This window comes from Ochotona princeps, chromosome 22 (genome assembly GCF_030435755.1).
Source record: "Ochotona princeps isolate mOchPri1 chromosome 22, mOchPri1.hap1, whole genome shotgun sequence".
Lineage (NCBI taxonomy): Eukaryota > Metazoa > Chordata > Mammalia > Lagomorpha > Ochotonidae > Ochotona > Ochotona princeps.
In genome coordinates this window covers 23,892,564-23,912,709 of record NC_080853.1, presented here as the reverse complement: position 1 = coordinate 23,912,709, position 20,146 = coordinate 23,892,564, and the positions used below count along the sequence as shown (strand labels likewise).

Below are 20,146 nucleotides of genomic sequence, written 5' to 3'. Positions count from 1 at the left end.
GGACAGGTAGATCTTCCACAGGCAGATCAGATTGGACAGTATTGCTCTAATCCAGGATACAGGATGCTTTCTGAAGCACTTAGATGGTTCTTAATTCCTTGCAGCAACACTGTAGTTTTCAGTGTGTAAATCTTATCCATCTCCTTGGATGAATTTACACATTGCCATGGGAATCACTGGCAGTGGGGACATAGTGGAGAGGGACAGGAGGAATCTAAAATCTATACCTCTTCCCCCCTCCTCTCCTAGCACACTTACAATATACTGTAGCAGAAACAAAACCAAAGGTAAGAGCCACTACTACTTAACAGGCTGGTCAAAAACCCATAGGGTATTACTATACACAGTAACATCATTAAGGTAGAAATTTCCAGAATGAATAAAATATGCACAAATATTCAAGCAGGTATTAATGAGATGGGTAGCAGACTATCCCAAGTTTTTTTTTTGTTTGTTTAATTTATCTTGTCTTGGGAATGCCTCAGCCAGAACCATATTCTTAGAGTATTCAAAAGAAAATCTAGGATGAAATCAGAGGCATAGCTCAGTTGGGTGCTACCTAATGGCACAGCTGCAAGGTTGCTGTGAAGAGCCCATCAGCACCATCCATCACGCCAACCTAAATAACCATCTCATCCTAATGCTGGCATCCAGCCGCAGACCCAACTGCACACTTGTGTCACCCTGGAACCAAGCAGAGACATGTAGTAGGGAAAACATATCCCTGATGAATCTGGGCACAAAAGCACTTCATTTGTTGCTTTGGGAGGTTGAAAACTTAGAAAAGGATCCAAGAGATCATCATTGCACTTTCATAGACAAGGAAAAAAGAGATCAGTGAAGGCCAAGGCCTCAAGTCAGCTCCAGGTTCAGATATAAACTCAAGCGTGTTCCAAGAAAGAGGAAATGCTAATTCCATGTAAATCAAACACTGCTTAATGCTCCCGAATAAAATGGGGCTGACATTGAAAGGGAAGTACCATTTTGTGGAAGCTCCTTAGCTCTGAAATATGAATTGTTACATTCACTTCGCCCAGTTATCACTTCAAATGCAATTAGTGTGTTTTTTTTAACCTATACTTTCAAGTGAAATCAGTAGTTTAAATCCTACTATCTTGAAAATGGTACCACATGAGGAAACTGAGTCTTAAGAGTCCTATCTTCAATGTGCAGTGAGGCCTCCTACCAAAGCATTCTTTGGAACTTGTGCATATGTGGGGGAGGAAAAGGTGAGTGCAGCAGAAAGATCCTCCAGGGAATAAGCAAAGAAATTTACCAGGAGTCCTATAACAAATAAAGACTCCTTATCTCAAAATGACCTCTACAGAATTCACCAGGTATGGGTTCTGATGCCATCAGAGGTGAGTGTCCAAAGCATTTTATCACATCTCCTTCTCACCTGCTCAATCAAGTAACCCATTTTCAAATCTGGGTGAAAGGTGCTGTGCCAGGTAGCTGCCCCCGGATGGGGTCCAGAAAAGATGAGAGAGGAAGAGCTACTTCTGTTGGCACTCCCCAGATCTTCTGGGGTATTCTCACATCATTCTTTTCATTCTACAGAACACAAAACATATGATCTCCAGTTTGTTTTCTTGTAAGTAAAAATTATTTCACCTGCACAGGGTAGCAGAATAGATATTTTCAAGGTTTTTATGTTCTCTAAAAAAGTACATGGCAATGATGTGGTCATTCAACTATGGGAGCCTACAGCCCATGCCTTCTCGAAGGGTTGGATGAGTTATACAGAGCCCTTCAGATGGGCAGCATCTCCTGTTTCTGCCTGGGTAACAAAACTGGTCTCTCTCCCTCTCTCATTTCTATGTGGAACAGGAGGACTTAAGAATAGCTGACAGAAAAATCCCAAAGGAAGGCAACACTATTGGCTTACTTACGGAGAAAACCTTAGGCCAGAACTACCAGCAAACCAGCAAGATTCACAGACGTGAGCCCTGGCCCACAGCCCCACAAGCAGGATAAGGTGAACATCACAAAGAACCAACAAACAGCGCTGGCTACACAGTCTTGAAATGTCTGTTTGGCCTTTTGGCTGTCAAGCCAAACACAGACACACTCATGTTTGGCTGTCGAAAAGATGCATTCAGGCAGACGGTGGAGAGAATGGGAAAGACGGCCTGGGAAGAAGACAACTTCGAGAACAAAACTGCAGTAAGACACTGAGAGGGTGCTTGCTCTCTGATCTTGGGCAGGCATTTGACCGCTTAGTCCCAACTGCATCATCTGTAAAATGGAAAGTAAGATGGAGCACGCCTTGAAGTACTCAGGCGGAGCCAGAGGAGATAGCCTCCAAGAGTATGCTGTGAGCCTCAAGGCCCCATCAACACTATTCCTATTGTTAAATGACACTGACCTTTACAGTCAGGATCTTAAACAGAAATGTTAATTTTCCAAGACAAAACCAAGCAGACCCTCATTGAAAATCCCCTCCTTTGAAAAGTTTGAAACGAAAGCCAAATCACTCAGATAATTTCATACCAAAAGTATTACTGTAAATTGACAAACTTCTCAAGTGCAGGCGGGGTTGAAGGCGCCATGCAAACTGCGATGAGAGTTGGAGGCAAGCAGAAGCATGGTACCCTCTGAGGGTGTGGACAGTCACCCAAAGCTGAGAGCCAGGCCAGCCAGAAAGCACAGGGCCCTTGCACGGCAACCAAGGGAGAGAACAGGTGACAACAGCATGCGGTCTTGACAAAGGGACTGTACTCTACATATTTAACTAAGACTCCACTTCAGGGATGGCAGGTATTTCATTTCAATGTCTTATTACCATAAGGTTCTCTGTTGCTGAAATTTTCCTAGCCCACAAATACCTACTCAAGAATATTTTTTCCATGGGAGAACAAAAGAGAAACTGATGTTTATTGTTTCTTTGTAAAAACAATGTTCTTTCTAAAACGTATTCCAGTAAATAGCATTTAATAGCTGAACAATCTGCAATTACCACCCCACCACTTATTGTTATGGATTAAAAAGAAATCAGACAAAAAGAGGTCACTCCTTACAAGGAGAGCACTTTCTCACAGGAACAAAACTTGCAAATGAAAATGCTTTTATTGACATGATTTCCGTGTACTCAGATATATCCTTTATGGATTATAACCCAATCATGATTCAAAAACTGTTCCCCCCTAAACGGGAATTAACGGACCCCCTGCTCTCAATACCATGTTAGTCTCTGCAATGCCCCTCATCCCCTTAGCCTCCTAGCACCTCCTGGCTTAGAAAGGTAAATTTTCAAATGTTTGCAGACTCCTAAATGAGAAAAAGAGTTCTTGTGGGTCAACAAGTCATAATTTAAGGCAGCACCTACAGAGGGCTTAACTGTCCTCATTGGCCCCAGAGAGAGCCCTTTGGCACCCTTTTCACGGTCCAGGAGAGCACCTGGGCACCCACCTCATAGCTCAGCAGAACCCCTGGGCAACTATCTCACAGTCCAGGAGAGCACCTGGGCACCCACCTTATAGCCTGGGCCCAGGAGAGTCCCTGGGAACCCACCTCATGGCCAGGGAGAGCCCCTGGGCACTTACCTCACAGGTGAATCCAGGAGAGAGCCCCTGGGCACCCTCCTCATGGCCTGGCCCAGGAGAGAGCCCCTAGGCACCCACACCACAGCCCCAGCAGCTTCAGGAAGCAAAGGCTCCGAGATCTCGCACTCCACGATGCTGTGGCTGAAGTGCAGTGTCAGCACCAGGGCTGCAGCTCCCTTTCATCCAGTCCACCCAGCAGGCCCCCCAGAGCCCTTGGCTGACTGCCCAGAGGAGCCCAAGCCCCCATTAGTTCCCTGCTCTGTGTGAAGCCCATGCACACCAGCTCTGGGCTAGGAAGTGTTTCTGGCCATGAACTGGACCCCATCCCGTCAGCTCCACTCTGGTCTCTCCCCATAGCATGGCGATCTACATGTAGTGTCTACATGCCAACTCGTCTCCAGGCCAGTTCTGTGCCCAGCCCTTCTCCTTCCCCTTCAGGAGCGCCCACGCAGGGGTGGAACTCACACCCCTGCCTCCACCTAGGCCAGTGGGGCCTTGGGCTTGGTGGCTGAAGGCCACACAGCTCTGTAGCAGCCTTCCAGACTAAACTCATCTCAGATGGTTTTCATATTAACTCGGAATTAATCAGATCCATGTTCTGCTACTTTAAGAAAAATAGTATTGATTCTTTGGAAATAAATGTCAGAATTTCCTAAGATGAACCATATGTGTTTGCACCCACCCCTTTTGAAGAACAGTCAAATATTGGCAATTTTCATATAACTCTAAAACATTTGCTGCTCCGACCTGAGTCTCCCTGGTTCATTTCTGTGATTTAATTTCCTTGGTTAAGAGAGTTTGACTTTCAAACTTTTTCCTTCCTGAGTTTGGTCATTGAATGCACACAGCCTGGCTTATCCCGAGGTTAGGCTCACCTGCACTGCACTCTGGGCCAGCTTTCTGCTGTCAGGTGTTGGATCATCAGTTCTCTGTGGCTCCATTGCCCCACTCCCCCTCTCCGTCCCCTAGGCCTGGTCTCTCCCTGCTACATGCCAGGGCACTCTCCCTCCACAGCTGTGACAACCAACAATGTCTCCAAAATTGTCATAATATTCCTTTGGTGGGCAAAACTTACCCCCACATCTCCTTTCTAAGGAACATCATTCTAGGTTAAGGAGAGCTGGATTTCCACATGGGAAGTTTCATGCTTGCATTGAAACTGGAGGCCAAATCCCAGCCATAGCAACTCAGTGTGGTTGCTTTGATCACCTACTTTTCTCCATAATGCCATCCATGCACGTGCTGGACCGGCCAGGACTAACAAGAGGTTCCTCCTCTCTCCCCTCAAGTGTGTACTGATGAGTGCTCACTCCCCGAACCCTTCCTCCAGCTGCCAAGTACCCAGAGGCCTGCAGTGGCTCTGCTGACTTGGCAGCTGTCAGCTATTCCACTCGGCAGCAGCTTCCAGGCAGAACTCTCCTCACATCGTTTTCCTATTAACTCACAAGTAATCAGACCCAGGTTTCAATTCTTTAAGTAATAAAGTGTTTTGGTTTTATTTTCTTAAGAATAAACACAGAATTTAAGGGTCTCAGTAGGGCTTCATGCTAGAGAAACCTGAGGGCAAAAAAACCCATGCTTTCCACAGAACACAGACCAGAGGGGGGCAGGTGTTCAGGCTGGTGCATACTACGCTAGTGAACTACGCTCTTACTCCACAGTGAAGTGCCCAGCCAGGCTCAGCTCCCAGCTGCGGCTCCTGAGATGCACAGCCTGAGTGGCAGGGCAGAGCATGTGGACTGGCTGGGTTCCTGCCACAATTGTGGCTCCTGGTTTCAGCCCTGGCCCTGCCCAAGCAGTTCCTAGCATGTGGGGAGTAAAACAGCCTCTTTCTTAATGTCTATCTCTCTCTGCCTCTCAAATAAATGCATTTTTTTTTTAAAAAGAAAGAGCATTTATACTATATTTATACTTTGGTAAGAACAAAATCATTTCTTCACAATATTGAATTACTATATATGTTCATATACATATATGTATATGAAAGAATTATTTGTTTGAAAGAGTTGCAGGGGTTGGGGGGTGGCAAGGAGATCTTTCATTTGTTGATTCACTCCCCAGATGGCTACAATGGCTAGAGGTGGGTCAGACTGAAGCCAGGAGAGGCCTGCTTGTGTGTTTTCCATGTGAGTGGCAAGGGCCTAAATGCTTGGGCCATCTTCAGCTAGTTTTCCCCCAAGGCATTAGCAGGCAGCTGGATTGGAAATGGGGCAGCTGGGGCTTGAACTGGTGCCCATACAGGATGCTGAACTTCCAGGTGGTGGCTTCATGAGCTGATCCCTGACTGTTGTATTTTTGTGGTTTAACTGATTTCATTTAGCATGTCACACTGAACAAACTAAATAAAAAGAATTATTTTCCTGACTGATAGCATTTACCTGAAAGAAGCAAAACCTGGGGAATCAAACGCAACTATGTTTTCTAGCCTCACTGGTGTACTCCCCCCACCCCCCAATAGGCCTCCTGGGTTATCCCCTTATGCCCTTGCAAGCTGTCAAACAAGTTCACCACACACGTGGTAAACCTCATAACTGAAACCTCTACCATCTGTTGCTCTCTACATATTTCTATTCTCCTTATCGAGGTATAAGAGGGTTCAGTCTGCAGCTTAATGAAAATAATTGTTGGTTTTACAGCTGTAAAAGGAACAGAAACCCCACTTTAGCTTACTGTTTGGGTACAGCCATCTATCTGAAGTCTCTACAGCCACTGACAGAAGAATAAAGTTATAGTCAAATCTTCTTTGACAAACTGACTCATCTATGGATTGTGCAGGTTCCCCGGTTCCCCTGAAATTTTACAGGAAACATTCAGAAGTCACAGAATTCTGACTACATGACAGTAATTAAATGATTGCTTCTACATTTTATCACTTAGAATTTGTATGGTAAGCACACAATAACAATTGTTATTAATAATGTGTGTTAGGAGAGGGGTTGGACGTTTCACACATCCTTGCAAATGTTATTCTTCCAACAGATGGAAGTTAAACTGGACAGTTTTGTTCACTGCAATAACATGCCTTTATATTTAATAAAATATCATCAATTTGAGTAAAATACAAATATTTTAGAACACATTCTAAGCAGTAAATTACTTTAAAAAACATAATAATGAAGCTTAGTAATAAAAACATCAAATAATGGAGGATTTTAGAAGCTCTGCTTGAATAAGTTTAAATGCAAATTTGCAATGTCAACTGCTTGTAATTTTCAAAGGGGGCAGGAAACAAAGTTCTCTTAAGTAGAAAGAAATGTCCCTGAAAATCTTTCCCACGCATTCCTAAATTCTACCAGGCAAAGATCTACCCTTGGCATACGCTCTGATGCACCTGCTTGTCTGCCCTGGAGCTGCACTGTCCAGGCTGTGTTTATGAGCTGTTACCGTCATTGCCATCCTATCCTGCCTCCCCCTACCCCTGCTTCCTTTTCTCAATTCATCTTCTGGTCTTTCAGAGTTTTGCTTTGAGTGATAACAGGAACAGTGCCAAACAGCTTTGTCTTCTCAGGATACTTACCATCCAGCTCTACATTCTGTCTATCAAAAATATTTCACATACACATCCACAAAATTACATGCGTAAGTGCATATAAACACAGCTAATGTATACGGTTAAACATATGTATGTATGTGCATTACCACATCCATATAAATAAATTTATAGACACACACAAACCCCATCTGTGTCTCACGCCTTGTTAGCCTGCGTTACCTTGCCCTGAGCTATTAGAATTCTCTCTCTGTTCTTGCTGTCATCGTTTGTTCATGATTTTAATCCAGCTCTCATAACCGCTGTGGGTAAGCTTCTTAAAAATGCTTTCTGGTCATGCTGAGTGTCGTGCTTAAAAACTTCCAGTACCTCCTCATTATCTGTGGGATGAAAACTACTCTGAACCAAGGCTCTACCCAGTGTGGCCTGGACTTGGGTTCATGTATTCCCACGCATGAATCTGGCACTAAATTAAAATCACTCTAGTTATTGTTCCTTGAACAGGGCCTACAGAGCTCTGTATCTCAGACATGGAAAATATCATCCTGTTTCCTGGCCTATCATTTAAATCTATTCATTTTTAAAATTCCTTCTAAGTCTCATTCCTCAGCAAGTTGCTTTCAAACCAACATAGCTGGAAGAATGTTCCATACAGCCCAATGTTCCAAATGTGTATGTCACTTCTCTGGTCCTCTGCATGGGCTGGTAGATAGTAATGATGCTTGTTTGACTCTCAGAAACTGACTAGGTCTTTATTATGATGGGTGAAAATATTTAATATGAAGATTATTGACCCTGTACCTTATTTAAGAAAGAGTGATGGGACCCTGGTACTAAAATGTCTAAAGACCAATCCGGGCATCCAAATTCTCAAGGGCTCTCTCAGTTCTAACTCCTTGGTCACCTGTGACCCCATGGGCGCCCTAGGGCCAGAGAGTGACAAAGCTAAGGCATCCTCCCTGGTGGAGGAGGAGAGAAAACATCGAAGTTATTACCAACACAGATTGTTTACATAAGGTCTTGTATTTGTACATACAATGTATCAGAGCATAAAAACCACATGACAGCTGGCTCTCTTATAGACACAGGCCCATCAGAACAGAGGTCTGCGTTCATGGATTGCGCTCATTTCAGTGTCAGTGTGAATTCAAAATGCCCATGAGCGTCTATCAAGATTCTGCTTCCTTCTCAGCATTTCTATTCCCTTTCTTTCTTCCTCCTTCTAAAGAATTAAAATTACACTCTGTAACACCCAGTTTTTACCCCCTGGCACATGTGTGTCAGCTCCTTGAAATGGTACTGCCCATGGGTCATGGCCTGCGCTTTTTAACAGAACCTAACAGATGTGGATGCCACAAGTTAACAGTTTTAAAAAGAGAATATAAAAATTCAATTGCCAACTTAGAGGATTTTATGCATCATTAAGTATTCTACTATAATTCCACAGTCTGAATTTAGTATTCTGTTTCATTTTCATGGCCTGAATGTTGTTTCGTTTGACTTCTAAACTCTTCATCTTTCTTTAATAGAAACAGTTTTCTCTTGGCAAAACTGTCCTGGTAAAAAAATTAATTCATTTTTCCAGTCAGAGTGCAAGTCTTCCTTAAATGTCAGTAATGATAAGCACAGAGTAGCTGTTTTTAAATTTTTTTAAAAAGCTGGGCCCGGTGTGATGGCTCAATAACTAAATCCTTGCCTTGAATGCACTGGGATCCCATATGGGTCCGCTAGTTTTTGTCATGGATGCTCCACTTCCCATCCAGCTCCCTGCTTGTAGCCTGGAAAAGCAATCAAGGATGGCCCAAGTGCTTGGGACCCTGCATCCACATCGGAGACCAAGAGAAAACTCCTGGCTTCGGATCAGCTGAACTCCAGTTGTTATGACCACTTGAGCAGTAAACCAACAAATGGAAGATCTTTTTCTTGCTAAATCTGCCTTTCCAAGAAAAAAAAATTTTCAAAAAATTCACAAAAGCTACTGTTAGATGATGATGACTTTGCCCATCTTGTAGATGATCTACTTGAACTAGTTCTGTTATCAATATCATTTTCATCATCTACATTGCCAACATCACCATCCAAGACCTTAGCTGCACCTGCCGCCACCCTGTCCTGTGCCTCCCTGAGTGCCCGAGTGGGGGAAGAGCTCTGTAAGCAGCTGCTCCTCAGGACCCCACGCAGCAGCAGGTCCTGGAGAGGTGGTGACGACCTCAGCCAACCACTCTCTCACTGACTCTATGTCAACCATTTCCCCATTCTTCAAAAATGTCAGGGAAAGGCTTAGAAAGAGTCCTGTTTTTTTTTGCTCACTATTCAAGCCTACAGTTTAAACAACTATTTTTAAATGTAGCTTTAACAAAGTTAGTCTTCTAAAATTCCTCCACTGATTTATATCAAATTTCTTATTTAATGATGTTAGCATTAGTTACACCTCTAAATTTAAAAAGAGGTACTTTTCCTGGTGAGCACTGAATTAAAATCCTGTGATTTCAAACCTTGAAGGAAATAATCACTTCACATACTATGTTAACACACACTAACACTTTATTTCCCTTGGTAGGGGAATAGGCATGATTATCTTAACTCTTAACTTTCTCTAGAACTGAATGTTCATGTTTATTCTTAAACATATTTAAAACTGAAGATGGTTTTAATATATATACATATATTCTAGTTGTAAGCCCAAATTTTCAGTAAAGAATAGTCCTTTGTCTGAGAAAAGGTGATGCAATTATTACATATCACTGCATGATACAGGCTGTCTGGGGTTATTAAAAAAGAGTCAGGCATGGCCAATTTACAAGTGCCACCTTGGCACCCTGCTCTCACAGCTCACTGCTGAGTTTTATGCTCGCACAAGGGCCTCATGGGATCTTTTTACAAACGACTGTTTATTATTATACTATTCCATCATACACCCCATGAGAGGAGGTTGTAACATCCATTAAGAAAATCATGAGCTATTTTGACTTCTATGATAGAATACTGTTCTGCATAGGTGATGCTTAAAATCATGTTTTAACATTGGTATGGCGCAAAGGTTCATGAAGATACAAGGTTAAATGAAAGCAAATGTTCCTGAAACAAGGTAAATATTCCTGACACAGAATACATGGCTAAAATTAAGGGAAAAAAATACATTCAATCAATGCTACATATACCAGCCAGGATTGATGAGGCATTGCCAGAACACAGCACACACAGCCCCCTGTGGAGGCAGCTGCTGGCAAGTCGGGGCCTACCTGTGGACAATACAACTTCCTTTTCAGAGATTAAGAGGAGAAGGTTTTTTTTATAGAAGGCTGTTGGATGGCTGGAAGTGCCAGAGAACCAAGCATGCATCTACAACTGCAGAAAAGGCAGCAAGCAGAATGTCCCAGCTGTACTCCAAGAGAGTTAGAGACCCTGCAATCTGCTCCTGTGACCAGTGATGTAGGTTCCCAAACAGGCCACGATAGGAGGCCAGCTCTCCCGTGTCACTGCCCGCCACTCCCTGTGGATGTGCAGGTGTCTCTGCTAAGGCAGCACCTGGTGGCTGTCGTTACAGAAGGCGTCTAGGCCAGGCAGAGTCCAGCTTTGTAGATTCCTCATGCAGAAGGCACGCTGGGTGGCTGGGGAGCCAATGGTCATATGGACACACATGGCACATTTCTGGGTCATGAGCACACAAGGATCAAATCATTTTTTAAATACACTTCTGCCTGATTCACAGCATGGGGAGTGGTTATTTCTCCACGTTTGGAAATTCCACAATGCCTAGTCACATTTTTTAGTCAATCTATGCTCAAAAGTAAGACAAAATATGGGGAAGGAAACAAAAACGAACACTTTACACCATCACAAAAAATAAACCACACAAGGTCCCCGGGGGTTGCCGTCCCCACAATGCTTTCATGGCCCTTGCGGCCCGAGCCTGTCATGGCCCTCTGCACCCTGGGCGTTACCTGCCTTGACTCCTTCAACGACACTCCGACCACCCTCATCTTACAGAAAGGGCGTGAAAGCACAGACAGCCCAAAGCGCGTGGCTAACAAGTGGGAATGCCCAGATGGGACCCCAGACAGGCTGACTGGAGGTCCATGGCCCTGGCTTCCATAATTGATCATAACGCTACACAGTATCCTAACCCTCTACTGCTGAGGTTCTAGTCCACGGCTCCATGGTCACCTCAGACAAAGGAAGATGTGCTCCGCTCGAGAGAGGCCTCATTCCTTTTTCTTTGGTGCACTACAAAATTCGATAGCACAACACTGTAGAAGAAAATGACAAAGACCAATATTTCCCCACATTTCTACATGCAAATTTGCAACAATAATTTTGCATTAATGTTAAGCTTTGCATTTAAAAGAGATTTTAACTTTGATGTATAACAGACAAATTACATTAAGACATTAAATCTGTAAGTCATTGTTAAAAAATAGTTCGTTTGTTTTAAGAAAAGAAAACTTTCCAGTCTTTGATATGTTCTTTAAAAACATGAAAATAAAATTCTTTTCCTCAACTGTCCTTTTCCATTTCACACATATTGATCTTTCCATATGTTTCACATAATCGTGAAATTAATAGGAACTGTTTGTAATAAGTCTGGAACATAGTTCCTTTCATGTCAAAAGACTTGGGGAAGGCTGAGGTGGACAAGCTGCTTATACATTAGGAAAAACGAAGAACAACCAAGAACAGCTTTGGAAGAGACACAGAAAGATGACAAAAAAAACTCCTCCTCCTCCTACTACTATGGGAAGGCATTTACAGGTTGGGAGGAAGATTCTGAAAGAGGAGGGGTAGACCAAACTAAAAAACAAAAACAAACAAACAAACAAACAAACAAACAGGATCTGGGCGTGGTAGCCTAGCAGATAAAGTCCTCGCCTTGAACACCTTGAACGTGCTGTGCCGGGATCCCTTATAAGCGCTGGTTCTAATCACGGCAGCCCAGCTTCCCATCCAGCTCCCTGCTTGTGGCCTGGGAAAGCAGTGTAGGATGGCCCAAAGCCATGGAACCCTGTGCCTGCATGGAAGACCTGGAAGAAGCTCCTGGCTCCTGGCTTCGGATTAGAGAGTAAATTATCGGACAGAGGATCTTCCTCTGTCTCTCCTCCTGTCTTCATATCTCACTTTCCAATAAAAAAATAAATAAATCTTAAAAAAAAGAATAAAATCAAGGACCTTCTGATCAACCCATTAACTGTGACTCAACAGCAAAGACAATCCCAGCGGAATAGTGGCAAGCCTGCATGTGAATTCTACTTGCGGCACTGGGCCAAAGTTCTCAATTATTTTTTGAACCTACATTATTAATAACATGCGTCGTGGCATTTCCCTAGCTGAACTGCAGAGCAGCATGACGGTAGAGCATCATGCATGCCCTGGCACCCCCTTGGGGTCCCCACCTGTCTACCAGGCACAAAGTGGATGAGCAGAAGGAGGACCCTTCAGAGGCAGCCTAGGAAGTCCCACAAATCACCCAAAGTTTCCTACAAAATTTATAACTTCTTTGAAAGTGTTTATGATCCTAATTATTTTCTAGACTAGTCACAGAATAATTTTTTTTTGAAACTCCATTGTCAAGGAAAAACAGAGCCATTTCAAAGCATGTTTTCAATTATACTAACAAGCCACAAACCCACACTATGTATGTACTGTGGGAAATGTATGATAAGGTCATTGTGTTAGCCATTAAACTATTAGCTATTTGGATAGCTACAACTGGTGAAAATAAAAATAAAATAAAGTTGTTTGGGGATGTAATACATTTTGAATTCTGTCTATTCGGTACACGAATTATTGTTTTCTAGATTAAAATGGCTAGATTAGTTTACATAATAAATCTGATATGAATTAAATCATGATTTTATACTGTGTCATATAATGCCAGGCAATTTGTACCACATCTATTTTACAAATGGTCAGTTTTTTAGAAGTAAAAAACAAACAAAAAAAGTCTACTACCATTATGCTTATAAGACTTTTAAAATTTTAGAGCTTAATATAATTCTGTCCTTCACTGGTCACTGCTGATACAGTTTTGATACTCTGAGGTGAGAAAGGCATTTTGTAAAAAGACCATACCACACATAGCCAACTGTCCAAAGCGCCCCAGTCCTAAGGAAGTTGAAAACCACACAGCTGTGTGGACAAGTCTGCCACCCAAAGGCCAAAAGAGGAAACCCATCTTGGTTTTCACCAGCAAGACAAAACTGATAAATATTATATTTTAATAAAGGTTCTTTGCTATTACTTGTCTTATTAATAGACAGGAAGTTCCTTATAAGATTCTCTCTGCATAAATTAATCCTCTTTGTGTGTGGCTCTGTGGAGAATTCTCACATGATGGAAACAAGCCCTGAGACATATCAGCCACAGGTGCACAGTTTGCCAATTAAACAATTGAATTTAACTGTACTCTCTAAAGAAAAAAAGCTTTCTTTTCTTTCTATAATTACCATGTGTTTTCAGAATTACATGTAAGTTCTAGAACAACTACCACCATCTATTTAGACATGTGGACTAAAAGTTAAACTAATTACCAGAGGCATTTCTTACTTAAATGAGAAAGGTTTCTCTTTTATTATAGGATCTTTTGCATAATTTTCTCCTGGCAGAGGAATAAAGTTTATTTAGAATAATGCTGCTTGGCAGAAAGTCAGGGCTTCTAAAATATATACCAATACTTGTTAAGGTTAAAGAAAACAGTCAATTCTATTAAAACATATAAAAATGCAGACGCCAATGGCCTAAACAATAGGCCTATTATAAAGCCGACATTTATGATAGGTCCAGTTTGTCTCAGAAGCCTGTATATTGGGATAATTATTAGGTTGAGCCATCTTTTACTATTTATTTTACAATGAACTACAAAAGATCCCTAACTGGAAACATAACATATATTAAAATGTAGAATATATATATATGTAAACGCAAAATCTGAAAACTTTTTCTTTGCCATTGTGAAGTACATTTTGGAAATAATGTGTAAAATCTCTGTTTGGGGCTCCCCAAATGCTCATATGCGCTCTTAATTCATCTCACTCTGTTGATTCATTTTTTTTCTCACAAACACACCTTAAAATAAAGATTCAAAACTCACACCTAGCTGTTATTATCTAGAGAAATTATTATAAGGGACTGCTTACTGCTGACTTTCAAGAAAACCTCACACTTGTTCGTTTTCAAGCAAACATTTTTTTCCTGCAAAATCTTTAGCAAAACATTACTCTAAAGTACAGCATTGTCAAGTACACCTTCCTGTCTCGGTTCCTGGATTGGGGTAACTCATTATCTATTTAAAACTAATTCTCCTCCTTAGCTTTCCATACACCCTCAGCTGCATCACCCTGTAAAAGACACTCCAGTTGCAATGACTGCACTACCTGGGTAGACACGATGAACAATTCCATCACATACCCTTGTCTAGGATATATGACAGCCTCTGCGACAGAGATCGCCTTGAAATTACTGAAGTCAGAGCAAACATGACACAGACAGGTTGCTAGGACAGTGTGGTCACTCCTGAGGTAGAAGCTCAGAGACTGCTTCAGAGAATACACTGCAAACCTTCCAACAGAGCCCTGGGGCAGGGGAGGCTTAAGGACATTCTGAAGCAATGGAAAGCTGACTGTTGGGACATGAAAACTTTTGTGTCTTCATGATACAACCAAGATTAAAATAGGTACAGAGGGGACAGCCTTGTGGTAGTTACTAAATGACTCCAGTTCATTGTTGAGTGTTTCTCATCTACCGCATAAATTCTGAGACTCCCTACATCTCTAACTGGTGGAGAAGATCTGGTGATAAAACGTTCAAAAACTTCTTGAAATTTTCTTGTTTCCTCCCATCTCCTGCCCACAATTTCTGAAACTACCATCAAAGTTTTCACTATATTGGTTTAGCCATTCCTTAATTAATTCGCAAGCCAAATGTCCTGCTCTGTCCTATCACGGACCACATTTCCAACTCTCTCTTCCACAAGCAGTCCATAATGAAGCCTGAGAAGTCCAAAGCAACCACATCACTCCCCTGCTGGATATTCCCACATTAAGTCCCGAGCCATGGGTCCTGCCGGAGTCCGTTTCTCCTAGTGGCAAAGGTCCATTATGAAAATTCTCTTTTTTCTGATTATTCGATGAAGTCTAGGGCAGGTCCCATCCATCCCCTAACTCCAGAGCTGCGAGGGCTGTCATTACTGCTCATTGGGCTTCCCTTTCAGTTGAGCCAAAATGGAAGTTCCTTTTGGAGACATTAAAATAACTCCCTCATCAAGAAATGTTAGGACCCATCCCATAATTTATGAGTCTTTCGTATAAAAATATCCTATGTGCTACAAAAAGATTCTAAGAATCTTTAAGTCACCAGAATAATTTTCTTCAATCAATTCAGAACCCAAAGGGGAAAAAGATGATCAACACAGTTTTGAGGATGACAACATGAACAAGAGATTAGATCACTAAATACAAAGAACTGAATTCCACTTGAGTTGCCACAATGCAGGGATGTGATAAAGCCTGCTTTCACATTTTTTAAAGGGCACTGTGGTCATGGCTCCCGTAAAAGTTGAAACCACAAGTAAAAACAACATATTTGATGTATTTTCTATGAAGCGCGATTTGCAACTAATGGACAGTCATGATAAAGGGGCCGCAGCATACCTGATCCTCGCTGGTTAATCCCAGGTGCATCACAAGGTAAAAATGCACCAGGAAATCCGAGTTTGGCAGCATATCCTGGCGTCTGGTCATCATGGCACAGATGAGTCTGTAGGCTTGCAGTTTGCCTTCCTTATATTCATTTGGCAGTGTCGTCGCCTGCCAAGGAGATGATGTTTCCCGATTAAATCCAGTCCAGATGCCAAGCATTTCAACATTTCATTTACTTCTCGGTTTTCCAGAAGAGCTTGTTTATGGAGATGTAGACTGCAGTGGCTTTAGGAAGACCCAGTCTGTCCTCAAAAACATGCAGTCTTGGCCAATTACATTTTTTAAACTCAATTTCAGGAAGGAAGAGGAAATTGCAATAAAAGAATAAACACATATCCACTTGCCTTGAATAGCCATGATGCAAACATTCTGAGTGGTGGGATCAAGACCGGAGGGGATGGAGAAGACTGGTTATCCAGGCTGATTGCTAGATTATCCCGGATCTGATTTGCAAAGGGGAGAATTGTAGGGAAGGTGAGTATTTCTATATTGTCCCCAAGGTCAAACAGCAGCTCCTACTTAAGTTTCTACAGGTTGGTTGGAAATCTATAACATTCACCAGTTTTTATTATCAATAGCGAACTACAAATATGATTTATTCTTCAATAATCAAAAGTGCACTATCTTAATAGCTCATTTGTGCTCCACAATATGTTCCTGTGTTAGAGCAAATGGGAACCCAGCAGGACATACCTTTGCTAGCTTGTACCAGAGTTCACAGAGATAGCCAAAGACTTTGGCATGGATCTTGGGTGACTGAATGTTATTCACATCTCCGAGGACTCCCAAAACTCTTCGCCATAGCACAGCTGCAGAGTCTGGGTGCCACCCAGTGAGATTCCCTCCAGCAACGATACTACAGTCATCCACCAGGTACTCGCTGCTGTCTACGGAGAGAGACATGCGAGTTCGATCAGTCCCTCAGGGACAAAGGCTGGCGTGAGGGCCCAGGACCATGAGTGTAGTTGCAAGTTCAAGGCACAAACATTTCTTTGAAATATACATTTGATTGTGAAATATAAAGCATTACAGGCTAGAATGATTAGTGCAAAATTTAGAGACTGGTGTGTCTAACTGTACAACAGGAGCTACAGGGTTTTGTTCTTTGGGGGTTGATTGTCTAGGATGGCTGGAGGTAGGAGGAGACTGAGTGGATTACATCTCAAGCCTCCTAAAATCACATGCTTTTGGCTTGTTTGAGAAAACAGAAAGGCAGCCAGAAATACAGACATATTAAAAATTTTTAAATGCTGCAATATGTCAGAAAATTCACTTTAGGTTATCAAGAAGGGCACTTCAAAAACTTGGTGAAAAAATGGGATGTAAAGGCTTGGGTAAACAGATTTTACACACATTTTGCATGAGCTTTCTGGAGGACCTTTTCATATCCATCAGTGGTAGCACACCTTGGAGCTGCTCACTGTGCTGTCTCACTCCACCCTTCTGACTTTCAGCACTTTAGTTTCTCACTATTCAGACTCTCTGATTCCACGGCCAAGCACATTCTTCTGACCTTCAGTGACCCAGAGCTGAGACCCTGGCGTCTAATCCACAACTTGGAGCCCTTGCGCAAACACAGCCTCTGTGCTCACCTGTCACAGCCTTGGAGTTGGCTGTGCCATTCTCTCTACTGGCCTTGTTCTTGAGGGAGCCACCAAGGACAAGCAACCTCTGTGTTGCTCAATGTAGTGTCCACCGTAAGCAGCTGATTGAAACAATCATGTCCCGGGAATGACTTTCACCTAGACGTCTTCCTTCACAGACCTGGACACATTGAAGGCATCCAGGGCCCTCTTGTCTATGTACACTTCACCCTTCTCACCCCAATCAAACTTCATGCCACGGAGACTGAATGCCAGCCAAGGGCTCACATCTTTATATGTGTATGTCTAGATTTCTTACCTCAGCTCTAGCCTCATTTCTTCAATGATGCTTATATGTGCTCAGGGGTGAAAGGAAGTTTAGTTCACAAAAAAAGGCATAGTCATTAGTGAGTTCTGCTATATATATTTTTTACAACCTTGATTATATATGAGGGCACCTCCAAAAATTCAAGGGAAATAACATTTCTATCAGAATAAGCATTTTTCAGCTCCATTTTCCCGTTAACTTTCTGAAGTAAATATGTATGTGAAGCTCTTTCCCACCTGCTGGTTTTTAATACCCAACTGCCTGCTGGGGCAGGACTAGGCTGGATTTGGGATCCAAGAATTCAACCTGGGTCTCCTAGATGGGTGTTAGGGTCGCAGGTATTGGACCAGTCACCTGCTATGCCCAAGGGTGCACATTAGCAGGAAGATGAACTCAGGCACAGGGCTGGGACTGAGCTTTGGGAATGTAGGCAGCCCAAGCAGCAACTGCATCACTACGTCAAAAGCCTACAACCCTTCCTACCTACAAACATGTTTTTTGTGGTGGTGGATTTATTTGATTTTATTTCTAACCATGTAGACTTTTTATTTAGGTCACTTCTGGTTTGCTTCTTAGTTTTTGGAGAGAGTTCAATGCTGTATTTCACCTGCATCACTAACTCCCATTTCTATTGCCTTACAGTGTCTGCTAACAACACGATATTACTTAAGTTCTATTCTCACTTCATAGAAGCATGGAGTGACTTCCAAGCAAAAATCTACCCCTCAAGTATACATGCCGCCAGCGCTGTTAGGTTCTATTAAACAACTGAACCCCAAGCCCCAGATCTGAAGAATCACAGGCATAACAAGGAGCAAGCACGGATCCAAAGACGGCGGCCAACAGCTGATTACATCAGCAGTGGAAAGAGTCCAAGAGACTGAAACAAAGGATTCAATGCAGATGGCACATGTTGTCACAGAGAGGCCTTCCATGGCAGTGTGGCTCCTTCTTTAAGGCTTTCCTGCAGAAGCATCATATTTGTAGTTGAAGAGACACATTAAAAGGTGCAGATATAATCCAAGCTGGCATTCCTACACATTATGCTTAAAAGACCAGAGATGGAAAGAGCAAAAGTCTAATGACTGGCCTTCTGGGTTCTGCAATGGATTTATATGAAGCTCAGAAGTAAGACACATCCTCCTAATGTGTAATCTGTAAAGTAAGTGAACTGCCAAGCATCTGGTATACTTGAGAATGTATACTTTAGCAAACGTTTATAATTCAACATAAGCCCCCAAGTGAATAAACAGCATGAAATAACCTTTATTCTTCTCATAAATTATGCCATGGTGTCCCTAATCCCTTGTGGGGGAAACAAGGATTGGATGATTTACAGCCATGTTTCATCCTCTATTCCCAACACTAAATTGGAATCATCCAAGATAGAGATCAGCCTCTGCAACTCCATTCATGCTGGTGTTTTGCTTGAGTAACAGCTTCAAGTAAACACAGGCCAAGTACCTCCTCAGCTGTCCCTCCTCGCTAGCTGCTGCTAATACCCCCATTTATAAAAGGATCTCATACGGGAAAAAAAAATATATTTCAAGATTGCTTTGCATTCAGAAAAATTCACATCTCAGCAATCAAATTATAGGGTTTACTCCCATCACACTACCAAAATATGCTAAGAACATTAGGAGTTTTAAAAATGATTATATGAAGTTTGTTTCTTCAAAATTCATGTGGAAAAAATTCAATTAGTCGAATTTTTTTTGTCCAAAATTATGCTGCTGGTGGTGTAAGTCACAGCATAGATGCTGATATTTCACATGTACATGGTTCCTCAGTGAAGGGGCTCATCTTAAAAATGGGGGCTTGAGAGAGTTCAGAAAATTTCAGGTTCACCCTAAAAATACTAAACATGCACGTTATTTTTTGCTTGCACACTTCTTATATTTTTGTTTTATTATTACTAAACATTAAATATCATGGACATTTATAAGAGGGGACCCCAAAAGCAAATAATATTGTGTTATCTTTCTCCCAATAGTGGGTTTTTACTGAGAAACCTACAGCTTAGGACTTTGCAAATATGAAAAGAATTTCACACAAAAAATGAGTATTGATAATTGTCCCCAAAACAGACAATAAAGGCCAAATAATAATTTCATAAGGCTGCCATTTTATGTGGACTTGCTAGGACGTTAAAGCGATATAGCCTGTGTGTATGAGGATACACTCCTGTTTTGATTTGAAAACTTAGCCAAAGACATAAACCCAAAGGCTCAAAGATCATTAGTTCTAGGGCCAGCAAAATCTGTCTTGGCCTGAGAAAGCGAACAAGCCCACCCTGCCCCCCACTGCTGCCCCCTTGGCAGGCTGCAGGTCAGTTACCAAGGGCCCTGGAAGCTATCACTGCTATTTTTCTTTATAATACTTCAAGTCCCCTAAAAACACATCAAAGCCTGGTGAAAAGGTGTTCGTGACAGAGAAGGCTGACAAACTTCCTGCAAGACAGTTTTAGGGGTAGACAACAGAGAACGCGATTCACATGACAGTGATAG

At 42.2% G+C, this 20,146-nt stretch overlaps 1 protein-coding gene across 2 annotated transcripts in view; it reads right to left on the bottom strand.

Moving 5' to 3' along the window:
• The window catches only part of RALGAPA2 (Ral GTPase activating protein catalytic subunit alpha 2), a 259,317-nt gene that overhangs the window by 121,644 nt on the left and 117,527 nt on the right, over window positions 1-20,146 (bottom strand). For both annotated transcript variants that reach the window (XM_058679223.1, XM_058679224.1), the window contains 3 exons: window positions 16,422-16,615; window positions 16,073-16,171; window positions 15,681-15,836 (listed from right to left, as the gene is read on the bottom strand). In XM_058679223.1, the coding sequence (XP_058535206.1) occupies window positions 15,681-15,836; window positions 16,073-16,171; window positions 16,422-16,615 (449 nt within the window). The remainder of the gene's footprint in view (window positions 1-15,680; window positions 15,837-16,072; window positions 16,172-16,421; window positions 16,616-20,146) is intronic.